Genomic DNA, 15,723 nt, shown 5'->3' with positions numbered 1-15,723 from the left:
GGGGAGACAAGGTGTGGAAGATCTATTTCTGGACAAGGTTTGCAAGGTAATTTCAGACTGTGAAAACTTCAGTGAGACCCTTAGTATATTTGGAGAGGGACTGCTTCCAGCTGTGACAGTTGAAGTATTGTTGGTACGTCTGATGTGGACAGAGGAAGTGATACAGTCATCCTTCAAGTTGACATCAACATTGACAAAGGTTTCTATTAACAGTAATAACAAACACAATTTAATTAATTAGAAACACTCACTAAGATTTGGAGATGGATTGGATGGATATAAATACTTACAAGAGAGGGGCCATTTAAGAATAAATGTCATCAATGACATGATCAAAATCAGTGTTTTCTTTCCTTTTTTATTAAGCATATTCTAAATGATAATGACATTCTGTATAAGTTTTTCACAAGCACAGTTCAGTGACAAGTTGTATAGAGAGGTATGATATAAACTCAGTTAATAGACTGCAAATATTTGGAGAAAATGTCTATTAACTATAAATGTCACATTATAGCAGTCTTTTGTTACTTTCTTTTTTCTTTGTAATGATTAATTTTTATTTTACATTGACCAAAGAAACTAATAATTGTTTAGAATAACAAAGCAACATTACATCTCTAGTTCAATACAAAAGATATATACTCAACTGTATATATTCTATTTCCCAGATATCTTGTTATTTAGAAAACTAAGGGATACTTTTAACAACATGAGAAATAGCACACACATTTCTTTAACAATATGCTCAGCTTTTCAAGTTTTCAACCTCTTTACGAATATTTTCTTTTGCCTGTGCTTCAAATTTTTCACGAAACTCCTTTGTGGCATATATATTTGGGATCAGCAAGAAACTCTGCAGAATCTAGAAATAGTAAAAGTACTATTAGCAATATAATCATATTTAATTAGGAACAAATGAATATATAATTAACATTTCAGGACACACTCCTAATATATATATATAATTTCTGCAATCAGGCTTGCAATGGTACTGTTATCGGTAATCGATAACAGTTCAAGGTGCAACCGTAACTCCAAAGTAAGAAAATGTGTTATTTCTGAATTATAAAAAACTGTTTCCAGTAGATGGAGGAGCAACAGCCTGGATGGCTGGCTGACCTGGACTCGTAATGTAAGGCAAAATGGCCTTGTCATGCAGCAATAGGAAATTAAAAAGACTGTATTTCATGGTGGTATGCAGTAACAGAGATCCAGTAAGAGAAACCTGTGTTTCACCTCTTGACCTGTAAATTATGTAATAGAACATTCTGATCAATAAAAACACCATAACTACTTAGATGAATCTAAAGACTGTCACTTTCATCATATACTACTAAAATTGTAGTGAATACTACTGGAAATATGTAATTCTTAGGTGATAAAGTAGTTTTAACAGTACTGTGAGTTTGCACCCAAATTCATCTGCAAAGAAGCTTTGAAGTCAGAAACTTTAAACACCTGAATAACTTACACATTCATTGTACTTATGTTGTATCGGCATTGACTAAACTACAAGCAATAGAAGGAATCACTGATGGGTACTCCATGAAATATTCAGGACAGAGCAGGGCAGGCTGGGTGTATAACAGAAGTACAGGCAGCAGATGAAGCACAAGGCATTTAGCAAGTGAACAGGCAGATTACTGATAATGATGCAGTGACAACAAGGCAAATAGCAAACATGTTTAAAGCAGTCAGAGGGTTACATTACTAAGCTTCCAGATTAAAGGAATGTATTTGATATTATCTAACATGATATAATTTGAAAGTTATTTAAGATAAGATAAGAGATTTTATTGTTTACATATACTCAGAGTAACAAATTATGCTTAAATACTGTTCTAAAAGGATGTGGTTAATTAACATTTAAAGACATATGTATAGCTAAGAAGTATGAGGAAATGTGTGTAAATTATGTTAGTATAAAATTTGTGAAATAAACCTATTTAAATAATTTCTGAAGTACTGGTATAATACACCCCAATTTGGTCTACAAACAGAACCATGAAAAATGGAGGGAACAGATTTTTAGAGTAGTTATGTGCAGTAGAATTATTTTATTGCAACCTGACTTCTCTGGAAGATCTATGGCCTCCTTTACAGTACCCTTACAGTAATTTTTTTCTCATACTGTCAATAAAATAATTGCTGAAATTTGAAACTGTGTCAGCATTGTACTATATAGCAACAACTTATTTCTTTATTACAATCACACTCTATTCTTGTCCCAGTTTCCCTTTTAAAATCCCCAGGCATTTCTCCATTGTTGTCAAGAGTTGTCTATTTAATATATGGTGTATAAGGTTTTGAAGATTTAAAAACTCATTTTAAAACAATACAATATACTCTACAGCACTACTTTTTACAGGATTTTCAGATAACCATGATGATGCAGAAAATTCCTTTTTCATCCTACAGGATACTGTGATGCCTTTAGTGACCCATGGTTTCATTCTGGTAGCCTCAGGATAGTTTCTTAGTAAATACAGCTTTCAATATGACATATCATCATTTGTGAACAAGTCAGTTTTAATATTTATGTCCCTATTTGGAATGCTTCTCTTCTGTCAGTTCCATCCCCAAAATGTAGAGCTACTTCCTCATCACATGGTTTACACTCTTTGAGTCACACTTGCCCTATGCACATCCCTGCTGGAATACTAGAAAGACTTATTTCACCAAAATGCATAGGAAGACAGAGATTAGTAGATGATCACCAGTACTCAACCACTTATTATTTATGTCAAACATTTTGAGAACTACTAAGTTGTCAATAGAAATGTATGAGGTATAGGGCCTAAAGACTGTTATTCAGCAACCATTAATTATTCCTGCCTCATCTCTGAAGGAAAACTAACATCCCTAAATCCTGATTGTTCGTGTTGAGATATCTAAGTTCTTACTGGCCAAGTTGTCACCCATAATGATAGTAAATATGAATATAACCTGCTTTTCTGTACCTTTTAAGTCACTTACAAGTATTTAACATGTTTTGTTAACTGAGAAAACATACTTGCCACAAAAGACAATGAAATATGAACTGTAAATGACAAAAAAGGAATTATATACAGTGAATAATTCATACCTTCAGTCGCAAACTTTTGTATGTATTGTCTGGTAAAAATTCATACTCTTTGCGAATGAGACTCGCATACTCTGCATAACTTTCTGGATCTGTGCCAAGAACAGCTACATCTATGTCCAGAAAATAGTGACAATCCTCATTACCATAGGTGCCACCTGTTTTATGCACTTCTGTGCTGTGGGTTGCGGCAGCTTCTAACAAATTCAACACTTTGGCTCTCAAAGGAGCATCCTGAAATAAAGTATAGGTTATCGAACCACACCACTGAATATTTCATTTGCATACCTATAGCTATAAAACCTTGTTTACAAATTATTCAAATAAATTAGGCAGTTCTGAAAAATAATTCAGTTTGACATTACAATGCTATTTTCAGTATCACATTATGAATATTGCTTGCTTCACTTTCTGTCAAATAGTAAAGCATGGTGATATAGGTCCAATTTTTAATACTTTTAATTATTTTAAAGGATACTTAAATAAAGTAAAATTGTTTTTTGTTTGTCACCAATAAAATAAGGTACAATATAGTTGCCAGGTTAACATAGACTAAGACCGATGTCTTGATTCTTGAAACTTCCTGGCAGATTAAAAGCATGTGCCCAACAAAAGATCATTCATGTTGCTTCCATAATGCAATTAAAGTAGCACTTGAGAGATAAATTTGAAAGACTAGTTTATATTACATGACTTTTTGTGACTATAATGATGGAAATATTTGAGGTTGTTAAAAGCAAAAAAGTGTAAGTGACGAAACCATGATTCTGAGTAAATGAGTTCCAAAGTTTGTATCTAAATTAGAATTTATGTCTATTTTTTACACTGTCTACAATAACCATCACCTGGAGTGATTATTAATGAAGCTACACACATACAATATAAATGAATTAAATTCAGAATGTTGTGCTCAGTAATGTTTTTCCCAGTAGCAGTTACACCCCTCTGCCTCCAAGGACATCACTTGCATTCCTTTGAACCTCATTAATATTGGGTATAAAATGAACCACAACAATTTTCATGTATTACATTAATACATACACATAACTTTTATTGATTATACGTATAATGGGGAGGATAACACAAATGAATAAACAATGTTGTTACATGCAGAAACATAAATATCCAAGGAAAGTCTTAGGTCATACATATACAAAGACTCCTATTTGATTTTATTACAGGAAATGTCTATTTCGGTATAAAAGTTTCTCGGTTCACTTCTCATGTCAAATTCTGATAAAATTCCCAGATTTTGATGATATCCTACATTAGCTTTGTCAGTTTTGGTCCCTGATGAAGACAATGGAGGATATTAACAAATCCTGAACTTTTATCCGAATCTGATGCAGCAAGTGAACCGAGAAATTTTTATGCAAAGATTCGCTGCAAAAAGCTTTGTAACCATAATGTATAATCTGAGTCCCATATAGCATCATCAGAAAGCACCACATTAGTAGATTGTGCACTTGGCCGTCCACTAGCTGGTGATCTACTCTATTGTTTGGAAACAGATGTTTTTGATTTGTGCTTGATATTTGTAAATGTAGAATGGTAAATTGGAGGCACAAATGGTATTAACTGCTGCATATTCTCATATTTCTCTGTTGATATGGCAGGTGGTAACAGCACAATTAATTGTATTATCTCTGAGATTGGGTATCTTTGGTTTGAATGTGTTAAGTCAATGGACTCAACATTCGTGTCATCATTGACGATAGTCTTAGGAAACATACAGGAGTGGCCTGAAGCGAGGAACTTGTGGCCAGTAGTCTTCAGTGAGATGTGTTTCATGGTATACATCTACAACATACTGATGTTTTTGTTCTTGTTCTGACTTCCTGCATTGTCACTAAAAGCAATGAAAGTCATTACAGATAGAGGAAACTGTTGTACATACTTCAGCAAACTATTACTATTAGCATTTTTACTGTCTGTCTTCATTACCTCCATCCTTCTTAATATGCTCATCTTCTTCCATTCTTCTATTTTAATGTTTTAAATGCAAAAACAGCTTAAAATTCACCAAGTTTTAATGTACTGAATCACCTGATCATGGCAGTTTGCAAAACATTTGGAACCAAAGAGTGTTCCTTGTGACTCAAAAGTTACTATCTGCTCAGAGTTGCTTTTTTATCTTTAAGATCTAAGAAATAAATATTCTGATTATAAACCTACAATGAAAGTAACCCAGTCGCAACACTGTCAATCCATTATAAATGACATTACGCAAAATCTAATGATGAAATAAGAAGTAATTTTTTTCAAACACATTAAATTGACTATCCATTCTTAATTATTGTTCAAATTCTACCAGACCATTCAAAAAATACAGATAAACTCATATTATGGTCTAGAAATGTATAACTGAGTATTACTGTGTCATCCACCACAAAATACTCACTTTTGGTATTTCACCTTGATCTGCAAAATTCTGAAAATGTTCCACATTTTTTTCGGCAGCATCTACTGATTTTGGGTTGTATTCAAAGCTGAAAAAAGTTAAAATTTTATAAGTAACTTGGGGTTACAACCCATCTGAACACACAGAAAACACATCTCAATATTGAATCTAGAGTGATACATACAATACTTAAAAAACATTTTTTCAAAATTTATGTGATACTGTTACTATAAGGGGTAGTCAAATGAAAACAAGGAGCTGTTTACTGTTTCAAAAGCAGCTGTCATAATAACTGTTAATACATTTATACCACTGTGAGACAAGATGGTCAATGCCTTCATGGAAAAACATTTGCGATTGCCTACATAACCGTGATTGTACTGACGCGTGCACATCTGCAGCTGAATGAAATCAACAACTGTGGATGTCTTTCTTCATGGAGAGAGATTAGAACTGTATGTAGAATGTGTAAGGACTTCTCAGCATACTCAAAACTTCCACAGCATCAAAACAGCCCGTCTCTGAAGCTGAGTGGTCAGAGTAGATGGCTGCCATTTGGAGGACCAGGGTTTGATTCCCAGTACTGCCAAGAATTTTCCTCATTGGGAGTACTGGTCAGGGTTCACTCAGCCTCGTGATGACATTGAGGAGCTGCTTAACTGAACAATAGTGGCTCCACAGCCTGGAAATTCTGAAAACAGCCAGGAGAGAGGCGTACTGATCCCATGCCCCTCTACACTGCATCAGCATGAGCCATAAGGCAGATGACACAGAAGCTGGTAGACATCCCTTGGGCTTCACAGCCTGATGAGAAGCTTTTTTATACTCAAAACAACTTTTGCAAAATGTGGGCAGGCTCACGGGTTGCCAAGGTTGTTTCAAGTAAGTTGCAGAAGTTTTTCTGGGAAGTCCTTACGCATCCTCCAAACAGTCCATATCTCTCCCCATGTGATTTACATATTTTTTAGACCTGAAGACAGAGATTTGTGGCCATCAATTTGCTTCAGATGAAGAGGTGCACACCTGGGAGCAGCCACGGCTCTGTGGGAAAGGCAAACATTTTTCCATGAAGCCATTAATCATCTTGTCTCACAGTGGAATAAATGTATTAACAGTTGTGGTGATTCTTTTAATTACTTTTTCCCATCTGTTTTGTTTTCATTTGACTACCCTTTATACATCTTCCTACATGATAAAATTAATTCCAAATAAATATTATGATACCAATTTAATTAACCATATTGCATTAATTTTTCAGCTGAGACTACGCAAGGCATCAACTTAGGTTCACAATTTTATTTAGAATTTTCTGCTATTGTAGTGTCTTGAGATTATTAACGGCACTCACTGCCTGTCATCACCAGTCTAACACACGCATAAAGATAATTTAATAAAGTGTGTTATGTTTCACAGTATGCGTGTATCATGTTACTACAAAAATAGTATTATTTCCCTATCAAGTGACAGGTGAATGCGGGAGACTGTGAATGAGTTAGAAGATGGGCCACACTACCATATACAGCTCATCGCTAGCCACCACATGCTGAGGCCCAACACTCATCGATGTTTATGCACTGTCCCTGTGTGCTCCATGTATCTGTTCTGATGTTCTAGAGATGTTATACAGTTTTATACTAACAACAAGGTAGAAAGAGAGCTGGAAATATTATTCCATATTCTATTAAAAAGTACTGAAACAATTTACTAATATTTAAATGAAGTAATTTTATGCTACAGAACTTTAGTTTAGCAGCAGAGGAGAGAGAACGATAACTTTTGAATGGGGTCAAGTTTCATGTACAAGAGGAAAAGAGTGGATTAATAATTCTGAACATTATATTGAAGTTCTATGCCGCTCAGCAGTGACAGTTATATTTGGTTTACTTGATGATAGGTTATCAAGAAAATTACCTAGAGTCATCACCTCCTAGCATTTTGGTCATTCTCATGCACTTAAATGCCAAAGTTAAAACCTGAAACTAAACTCTAAAATTAAGTAGACATCACAGAGCTGTCACCCTTTACAACAAAGAAGAAATCACATGCTTCTCTACATACAGGACATTAAATCTTACCAAAATTTCACAATAAATTATGCCTTTCAGATACATAAACTGCAGATAAGATACAGTTAGAGTGCCCGATTGCTGTGGTTGATTTAAGCAAGAGAAGACCCCTGATATTTCCAATGGCCAGCAACCATCTGTGCTTCGCAGTTGAAAGCTGGCAACATCACTGTCAATTGTCAGGTACCCTCTCCCGCCAATTGTACCACAGCTCTGCAGATGGAGAGATTGAAACAATACATGATGGGATAATGAAAATTACTTGGACTGTTAAAAAAGATGATAATTTATACATGATGGGTGAGTGACATTTGATAGTAGAAAAAGGAAGAGAATGAAACATACTAGGAGAATTCGGACTGAAGGAAAGGAATGAAAAAGTAAACTGCCTAGTAGAACTTTACACAGAGCTCAGTTTAATCATTGCAAACATTTGGTGCAAGAACCATGAAAGAGACTGGAGACACCAGACAGTTTCAGATGGACATAGATTTTAAATTCCAGAACACAGATGTGGACTCTGGCCATTATTTATTGATTATAAATTGCAAATTAAAACTAAATAAATCGCAGATGGGTACTAAATTAAGGAGATATGGTCCAGTCACACTGAAACAACCAGAGTTGTTTAGTGTTTCGGAGGGTGCATGTGGCAGCCATAGACTGAAACAAGGGAAAGACGTACAACAGAAGACTAATGGGTGGCTTTGAGATAAAAACCTGTGAATGCAACAGAGGATGAAATAAGCAATAAGACAAGGCCAAACATGATACAGACAGCTAAAAAATGAGATTGACAAAGCGAAAAATGGCAATGCAGGCATAGGTAAAGGACAAACACAAATATGAAGAATGATGAATGACTATGGGCAAAACAGATGTCAAAAGAATTAAAGAAACTTTTCAAGGAATGAGAACCAGCTGTGGGAATATCAAGCTTAGATGGCAAGTAAGTACTAAGCAGGGGAAGTCTGAAATGTGGAAGGAATTTATAGACAGGCTACATAAAGGAAAGAAATTTGAACACAATATTATGGAAAGGGAAGAGGAAGAAGATGAAGGTGACACTGCAGATGTTATAAAGTAGGAGGAATTTGACAGAACACTGAAATTTCTAAACTGAAACAAGGTATTTGGAGTAAACAACATTATCTCAAAATTACTGAGATGCTTGGGAGAACACACCATGACAAAACTATTCCACCTAGTATGCAAGACATATAAAACAGGTGACAAACCCCCAGACTTTAAGATAAATGTTATAATTGCAGTTCAAATGAGGGAAGGTGCTTAGAGATTCGAATATTACACAGTAATCAGTTTAATACATCATGGTTGCAAAAGAATGAGGCAAATTATTTACACAAGCATGGATAGACTGATATAAGCTAAAGCTGGGGAAGATCAGTTTGGGTTCTGGGGAAACGTAGCAGCATGTGAAGTGAAACTGATCTGATAATGACTGGAATACACTATGATATACTGAAGGTAACAGGGATAAAATATGGAGAATCGTTTTATGCAGATTGTACCTGTGCAATTGAAAAGAGGCAAAGGTTGTGAAAGGGAAGCAGTAGTTGGGAAGGTAGTGAGAGACAGTTGTAGTCTACCCCACATTACTCAATCTGTACACTAAGCAAGCAGTAAAGAAAACAAAGGAGAAATATGGAAACAATCGGAAATAAAAACTTTGACGTTTGCTGACGACTTTGTAGTTCTGTCAGATGGAATGGGCAATGTCTTAACAACAGGTTAGAAGATGATCAACAAAAGAGAAACAAGTGTAATTGAATGGAGTAAAATTAAGTTACGTGATGCTAAAAGAATTATATTAAGAAGTAAGATGCTATAAGCAGGAGTGAGAGTTATTATATGAGCAGAAAAAAAACTTATGATGGTTGAAGAAGAGAGGATACAAAATGCAAGAAAAGTATTTATGAAAAGGAAATATTTTAACATGTAATGTAAATTTTTTGCACTATGAAATGCTTTCTGAAATTAATTACGTGGATTGTAGGCTTATATGGGAACGAAATGTGGACAATAAGCAGTTTAGACAAGAAGAGTGTAGAAACTTTTGAATTGTGGTGCTAAAATAACAACAACAACAACAATAATAATAATAATAATAATAATAATAATTGCAGAAAATTAGCTGGATAATCAAACAACTACTGAGGTTGGTTGGTTTGTGGGATTGAAGGGACCAGACTGCTACGGTCATCGGTCCCTTTTTCCAAATACTAAAAACACCCACAGAGAATAAAAACGCTTAACAAAATAGATCACCGACGACACAGAACAAGAGAAACTTAGACAAAGACCAGACAAGACAAACTAAAATCACACAGAGTGTGATGGTGGTTGGCCGACCATAGAAACAAAAAAAGGAAAAGCCAACACCGAGAAACACATTAAAAACTCAGATTAAAATCGTAGGCCAAAGGCCAGAATCAACACAAAAGAACATAACAAACACCCAAGATTAAACGATAAAAACCCCCTGCCCGAATAAAATGTAAAACTAATTCAGCCATAGCAGGGTCATCAGATAAAAGGGCAGGGAGCATATCAGGCAGCCCAAACGTCTGCCTGAGCACGGTTAAAAGTGGGCAGTCCAACAAAATGTTTACCACCGTCAAAGCCGACCCGCATCGACATAGAGGTGGGTCCTCACGACACAGTAAATAACTGTGTCAGTCGGGTGTGCCCAATGCGGAGCCGACAAAGGACGACTGAGTCCCTGCAGTTGGCTCACATGGATGACCGCCACACAGTCGTCATCTCCTTTATGGCACGGAGTTTATGGGGTGTGGTCCGATCGCACCATTCAGCGTCCCAAAGCGCAAAAACTTTTCGGCGGAGGACTGCTCGCAAATCAGTCTCTGGGAGGCCATTGTCCAGAGATGGTTTATTGATGGCCTCTTTCGCCAGGCGGTCAACATTTTCATTGCCGGGTATCCCAACATGGTCTGGGGTCCACACAAAGACCACAGAGCGACCGCAACGGGCAAGAGTATGCAGGGACTCCTGGACAGCCAGCACCAGACGAGAGCGCGGGAAACACTGGTCTATAGCTCGTAAACTGCTCAGGGAATCACTACAGATAACGAAGGACTCACCTGAGCAGGAGCGGATATACTCTAGGGCTCAAAAGATGGCGACCAGCTCAGCAGTGTAAACACTGCAGCCAGCCGGCAAGGAACATTGTTCGGAATGGTCCCCTAGAGGTAGCGCATAACCGACACGACCAGCAACCATCGAGCCGTCAGTGTAAACAATGCCAGAGCCCTGATACGTTGCGAGGATGGAAAAAAAGCGGCGGCAGAAGGCCTCCAGAGGGACTGAATCCTTCGGGCCCTGTGCCAATTCCAGCTGAAGGCGAGGGCGAGGCACACACCACGGGGATGTACGCAGAGGTGCCCGGAAAGGAGGCGGAAGAGGTAAAGCCCCAAGCCCGGAGAGAAACTCTCGGACGCGGACCGCGATTGAATATCCAGCCCTGGGCCGACGTTCTGGAAGATGGACGTGCGACTGTGGGAACAGTAGACGATAGTTAGGATGCCCAGGCAAGCTGAAAACATGGGCAGCATAAGCGGCCAGCAAACATTGGTGCCGTAACCGCAGTGGAGGGACACCCGCCTCCACAAGTATGCTGTCCACAGGGCTGGTCTGGAAAGCACCAGTGGCAAGGTATATCCTGCTGTGGAGAATTGGGTCCAGCACCCACAGCGCAAATGGGGATGCTGAGCCATAAGCCAGGCTCCCATAATCCAGACGAGACTGGTTTAACGCCTGGTAGAGCCTTAACAGGGTAGATTGGTCGGCGCCCCAGCAGGTGTGGCTCAAGCATCGAAGAGCATTTAGATGCCGCCAACACATCTGTTTAAGCTGCCGAATATGTGGCAGCCAAGTCAACCGAGCATCAAAAACCACCCCCAAAAACCTATGTGACTCCACCAGTGCAAGAAGCTCACCGTCAAGATAAAGCCGCGGCTCCGGGTGAACAGTGCATCGCCGGCAGAAATGCATAACGCAGGTCTTGGCTGCCGAAAATTGGAACCCCATGAGCTACAGCCCAAGACTGCGCCTTACGGATAGCACCCTGTAGCTGACGTTCAGCAGCTGCAATGCCAATAGAGCTGTAGTAAACGCAGAAGTCATCAGCCTACAAGGACGCTGAGACAACGTTCCCACGGCCGCAGCGAGCCCGTTAATGGCTATTAAAAACAGGCAGACACTTAAAACAGATCCCTGTGGCACACCGTTCTCCTGAACTCGGGAGGAACTATGGGAGGCTGCGACTTGCACTCGGAAGGTACGATACGACAGAAAATTTCTGATAAAGAGGGCCCTGAAGACCCCATTCATGAAGCGTAGAAAGGATGTGATGATGTCATGTCATATCGTACGCCTTCTGCATGTCGAAAAAGACAGCGACCAGGTGCTGACGGCGGGCAAAGGCAGTACGGATGGCCGACTTCAGGCTCACCAGATTGTCAGCGGCAGAGCGGCCTTTACGGAACCCACCCTGAGACGGAGCCAGAAGGCCCCGAGACTCCAGTACCCAATTCAAGCACCGGCTCACCATCCATTCAAGCAACTTGCAAAGAACGTTGGTGAGGCTAATGGGACGGTAGCTGTCGACCTCCAAAGGGTTCTTGTCCGGTTTCAGAATGGGGATAAAAATACTTTCCTGCCACTGCGACGGAAACTCACCCTCGACCCAAATACGGTTGTAAAGGTCGAGGAGCCGTTGCTGGCAGTCCACTGAAAGGTGTTTCAGCATCTGACAGTGGATACCATCTGGCCCAGGAGCGGTATCAGGGCAAGCGGCTAGGGCACTGCGAAATTCCCACTCACTGAATGGAACATTGTACGATTCTGGATGGTGGGCGCGAAACGAAAGGCTCCGACGTTCCATCCGCTCTTTAATGGAGCAGAAGGCCAGGGGGTAATTCGCAGAAGCGGAACTCATAGCAAAATGCTCTGCCAAGAGGTTTGCAATGACGTCGGAGTCAGTACAAACTGCTCCATTCAGTGAGAGCAGGGACGCTGACAGGGGTCCGATAGCCGTAGACACGTCGAATATTGGCCCAGACCTGCGATGGAGTGACATGGAGGTCAATGGCGGTCACATACCACTCCCAGCACTCCTGCTTGCCTTGGCGGATAAGGAGGCGGGCTCGCGCACGCAGCCGTTTGAAGGCGATAAGGTCGTCTATGGAGGGATGTCGCTTATGATGCTGGAGCACCCGCCGGCGATCTTTAATCGCTTCAGCGATCTCAGGCGACCACCAAGGCACAGTCCGCCGCTGAGGGGACCCAGAAGAACCGGGAATGGCAGATTCGGCGGCAGTAACGTTGCCGGTGGTGACTGATTGAACCACCGCATCAATGTCATCATTAGAGAGAGGCTCAATAGCGGCAGTGGAGGAGAACAAGTCCCTGTCAGCCTTATTCATAGCCCATCTGCTAGGGCGCCCAGAAGAGTGTCGCCATGGCAGTGACAGAAAGATCGGAAAGTGGTCACTACCACACAGGTCATCATGCACTCTCCATTGGGCAGATGGTAAGAGGCTAGGGCTGCAGATCGAAAGGTCGATGGCGGAGTACGTGCCATGCGCCATGCTGAAATGTGTGAAGGAACCATCATTTAAAAGCTGTGCCAAGAAATGCTCAATGGTGGCGCCTCAACCTGTCGCCACCGACCCACCCCACAGAGGGTTCTGGGCGTTGAAGTCGCCCAGTAGCAAGAAAGGTGGCGGCAATTGGGCTATCAGCGCAGCCAGGACATGCTGCGCAACATCACCATCCGGTGGGAGGTAAAGACTGCAGATGGTAACAGCCTGTGGCGTCCACACCCGAACAGCGACAGCCTCTAAAGCTGTTTGTAGAGGGACAGGCTCGCTGTGAAGAGAGTTAAGGACATATATGCAGACGCCACCAGACACCCTTTCATAAGCTGCCCGGTTCTTATAATAACCCCGATAGCCACGGAGAGCGGGGGTTCACATTGCGGGAAACCAAGTTTCCTGAAGAGCAATGCAGAAGAAAGGGTGAAGGCTGATAAGTTGTCGGAGCTCAGCTACATGGTGGAAGAAACCGCTGCAGTTCCACTGGAGGATGGTATTGTCCATGACTGAGAAAGGCGTGACGGGACTTGGAAGGCAGATTATGCTGCTGGGTCACCTGCTGCCTCCGATTGAGCACCTGTGCTAGTGCTGTCCATGGTGTCTAAGGGACCGGCGAGATCAAGGTCCTCAGCGGACGCCAGAATCTCCACCTCGTCCTCAGACGCAGAGCTGGAAGGTTGCAGTGGTGTGGCTGCCACCGCGAGTTCCTTGGGCTTAGAGCTCTTCTTCTTGGGTTTCTCACGCTGCTCCTTGGGCTTCACTGGCCGGGAGGGCTTCACCGATTCAGTCTCTGGGACGGAGGAGGATCGTGAAGCCCTACAACCAGCTGATTGTGGGCACTTACGCCACTGTTGGTCGTCAGCCTTCCCGCTGGTGGAAACCTGGGAATGGAGGGACCCAAGGGACCCCTTGCGAGCGTGAGAAGCCGAAGAAGTTGGACACTTCTACGGCTTAGAAGCGGGGACGGACGTCCCCAATGGGTGGGATGGTGTTGCTCCTGAGGTAGGTGGTGCAGGAGCAACCCGGTGGGTAGAGCCCCCCACTGGCGAGGGGGCAGGAGGAGTTGTACTACTCGTCAATCTGGCCGGAATTCGAGAAATTGATGGGGCTAGCACAGGTGTTGTAGCAGCGGCGTAGGAAGATGTCATTCTCACAGGATGGAGTAGGTCTTATTTCCTTTTGGCCTCAGTACAGGTCAGTCGGTCCAGGGTCTTGTATTCCATGATTTTATGCTCTTTCTGGAAGATTTGGCAGTCTGGCAAGCAAGGTGAATTGTGCTCCCCACAGTTGACACAGATGGGAGGGGGGGCACATGGAGTATTGGGATGTGATGGGCGTCCGCAATCTCGACATGTGAGGCTGAAAGTGCAGCGGGAAAACATATGGCCGAACTTCCAGCACTTAAAGCACCGCATCGGGGGAGGGATATAGGGCTTGACGTCACATCGGTAGACCATCACCTTGACCTTTTCCAGTAATGTATCCCCCTTGAAGGCCAAGATGAAGGCACCGGTAGCAATCTGATTTTCCTTCGGACCCCGAAGAACGCACCAGACGAAATGTACACCTCGGCGCTCTAAATTGGCGCGCAGCTCGTCATCAGACTGCAAAAGAAGATCCCTACGGTAAATAACTCCCTGGACCATATTTAAACTCTTATGGGGTGTGATCGTAACGGCAACATCCCCCAACTTGTCACAAGCAAGTAACCGTCGTGACTGGGCAGAGGATGCCGTTTGTATCAGGACTGACCCACAGCGCATTTTGGACAAGTCCTCCACCTCCCCAAACTCGTCCTCTAAATGCTCGACGAAGAACTGAGGCTTTGTGGAGAGAAAAGACTCCCCATCCGCTCTCGTGCAAACTAAGAATCGGGGCGAATAACTGCTACTGCCATCCTGAGACTTACGTTTCTCCCACAGTGTGGCCAGGGAGGGGAACGTTTTCGAATCGTACTTCTGAGCATTAAATTGAGTCCGAGAATGCTTAGAGACTGCTGGCGGCTGGCCACCAGCGAGAGACGATGTACCACATTTCATTGCAGGTCATCCGCCCTGATGTCCGCCGCTCGTGGTCTCGCGGTAGCGTTCTCGCTTCCCGAGCACGGGGTCCCGGGTTCGATTCCCGGCGGGGTCAGGGATTTTCACCTGCCTCGAGATGACTGGGTGTTTGTGTTGTCCTCATCATTTCATCATCATCCAGGAAAGTGGCGAAATTGGACTGAGCAAAGGTTGGGAAATTGTACGGGTGCTGATAACCACGCAGTTGAGCGCCCCACAAACCAAACATCATCATCCATCCGCCCTGATGCCACCTTCTCCGACCAAGGGCCCTCCCCACAGGCGCCACCTAGCCGCAGCAAGAGCCATCTGGCAGGATGGCCGTTGCCGGGAGTCCCGATACCCCAGGAGGATAGGCATCTACTCCTTGGCATACGTGGGGAGTTAACGGCGCAGGCATCAGCAGAGCGATCCCTGTGTTGTCAGGGGGGCTACAACCAACAGGGTACATGGCGGCCCCACCACAACGGACTGGCTA

The 15,723-nt window shown here is 42.1% G+C and overlaps 1 protein-coding gene across 2 annotated transcripts in view; it reads right to left on the bottom strand.

Annotated features, from left to right (window-relative positions):
- Nucleotides 1-341: 341 nt before the first annotated feature.
- The window catches only part of LOC126191398 (uncharacterized), a 52,876-nt gene continuing 37,494 nt past the window's right edge, over nucleotides 342-15,723 (bottom strand). For both annotated transcript variants that reach the window (XM_049932262.1, XM_049932263.1), the window contains exons 2-4: nucleotides 5,484-5,571; nucleotides 3,086-3,316; nucleotides 342-862 (exon numbers count right to left, since the gene is read on the bottom strand). In XM_049932262.1, coding sequence (XP_049788219.1) covers nucleotides 746-862; nucleotides 3,086-3,316; nucleotides 5,484-5,571 — 436 coding nt within the window. In that variant the 3' untranslated portion in view covers nucleotides 342-745. The remainder of the gene's footprint in view (nucleotides 863-3,085; nucleotides 3,317-5,483; nucleotides 5,572-15,723) is intronic.

This window comes from Schistocerca cancellata, chromosome 6 (genome assembly GCF_023864275.1).
Source record: "Schistocerca cancellata isolate TAMUIC-IGC-003103 chromosome 6, iqSchCanc2.1, whole genome shotgun sequence".
Taxonomy (NCBI): Eukaryota; Metazoa; Arthropoda; class Insecta; order Orthoptera; family Acrididae; genus Schistocerca; species Schistocerca cancellata.
This window is presented reverse-complemented; position numbering and strand designations above follow the sequence as displayed.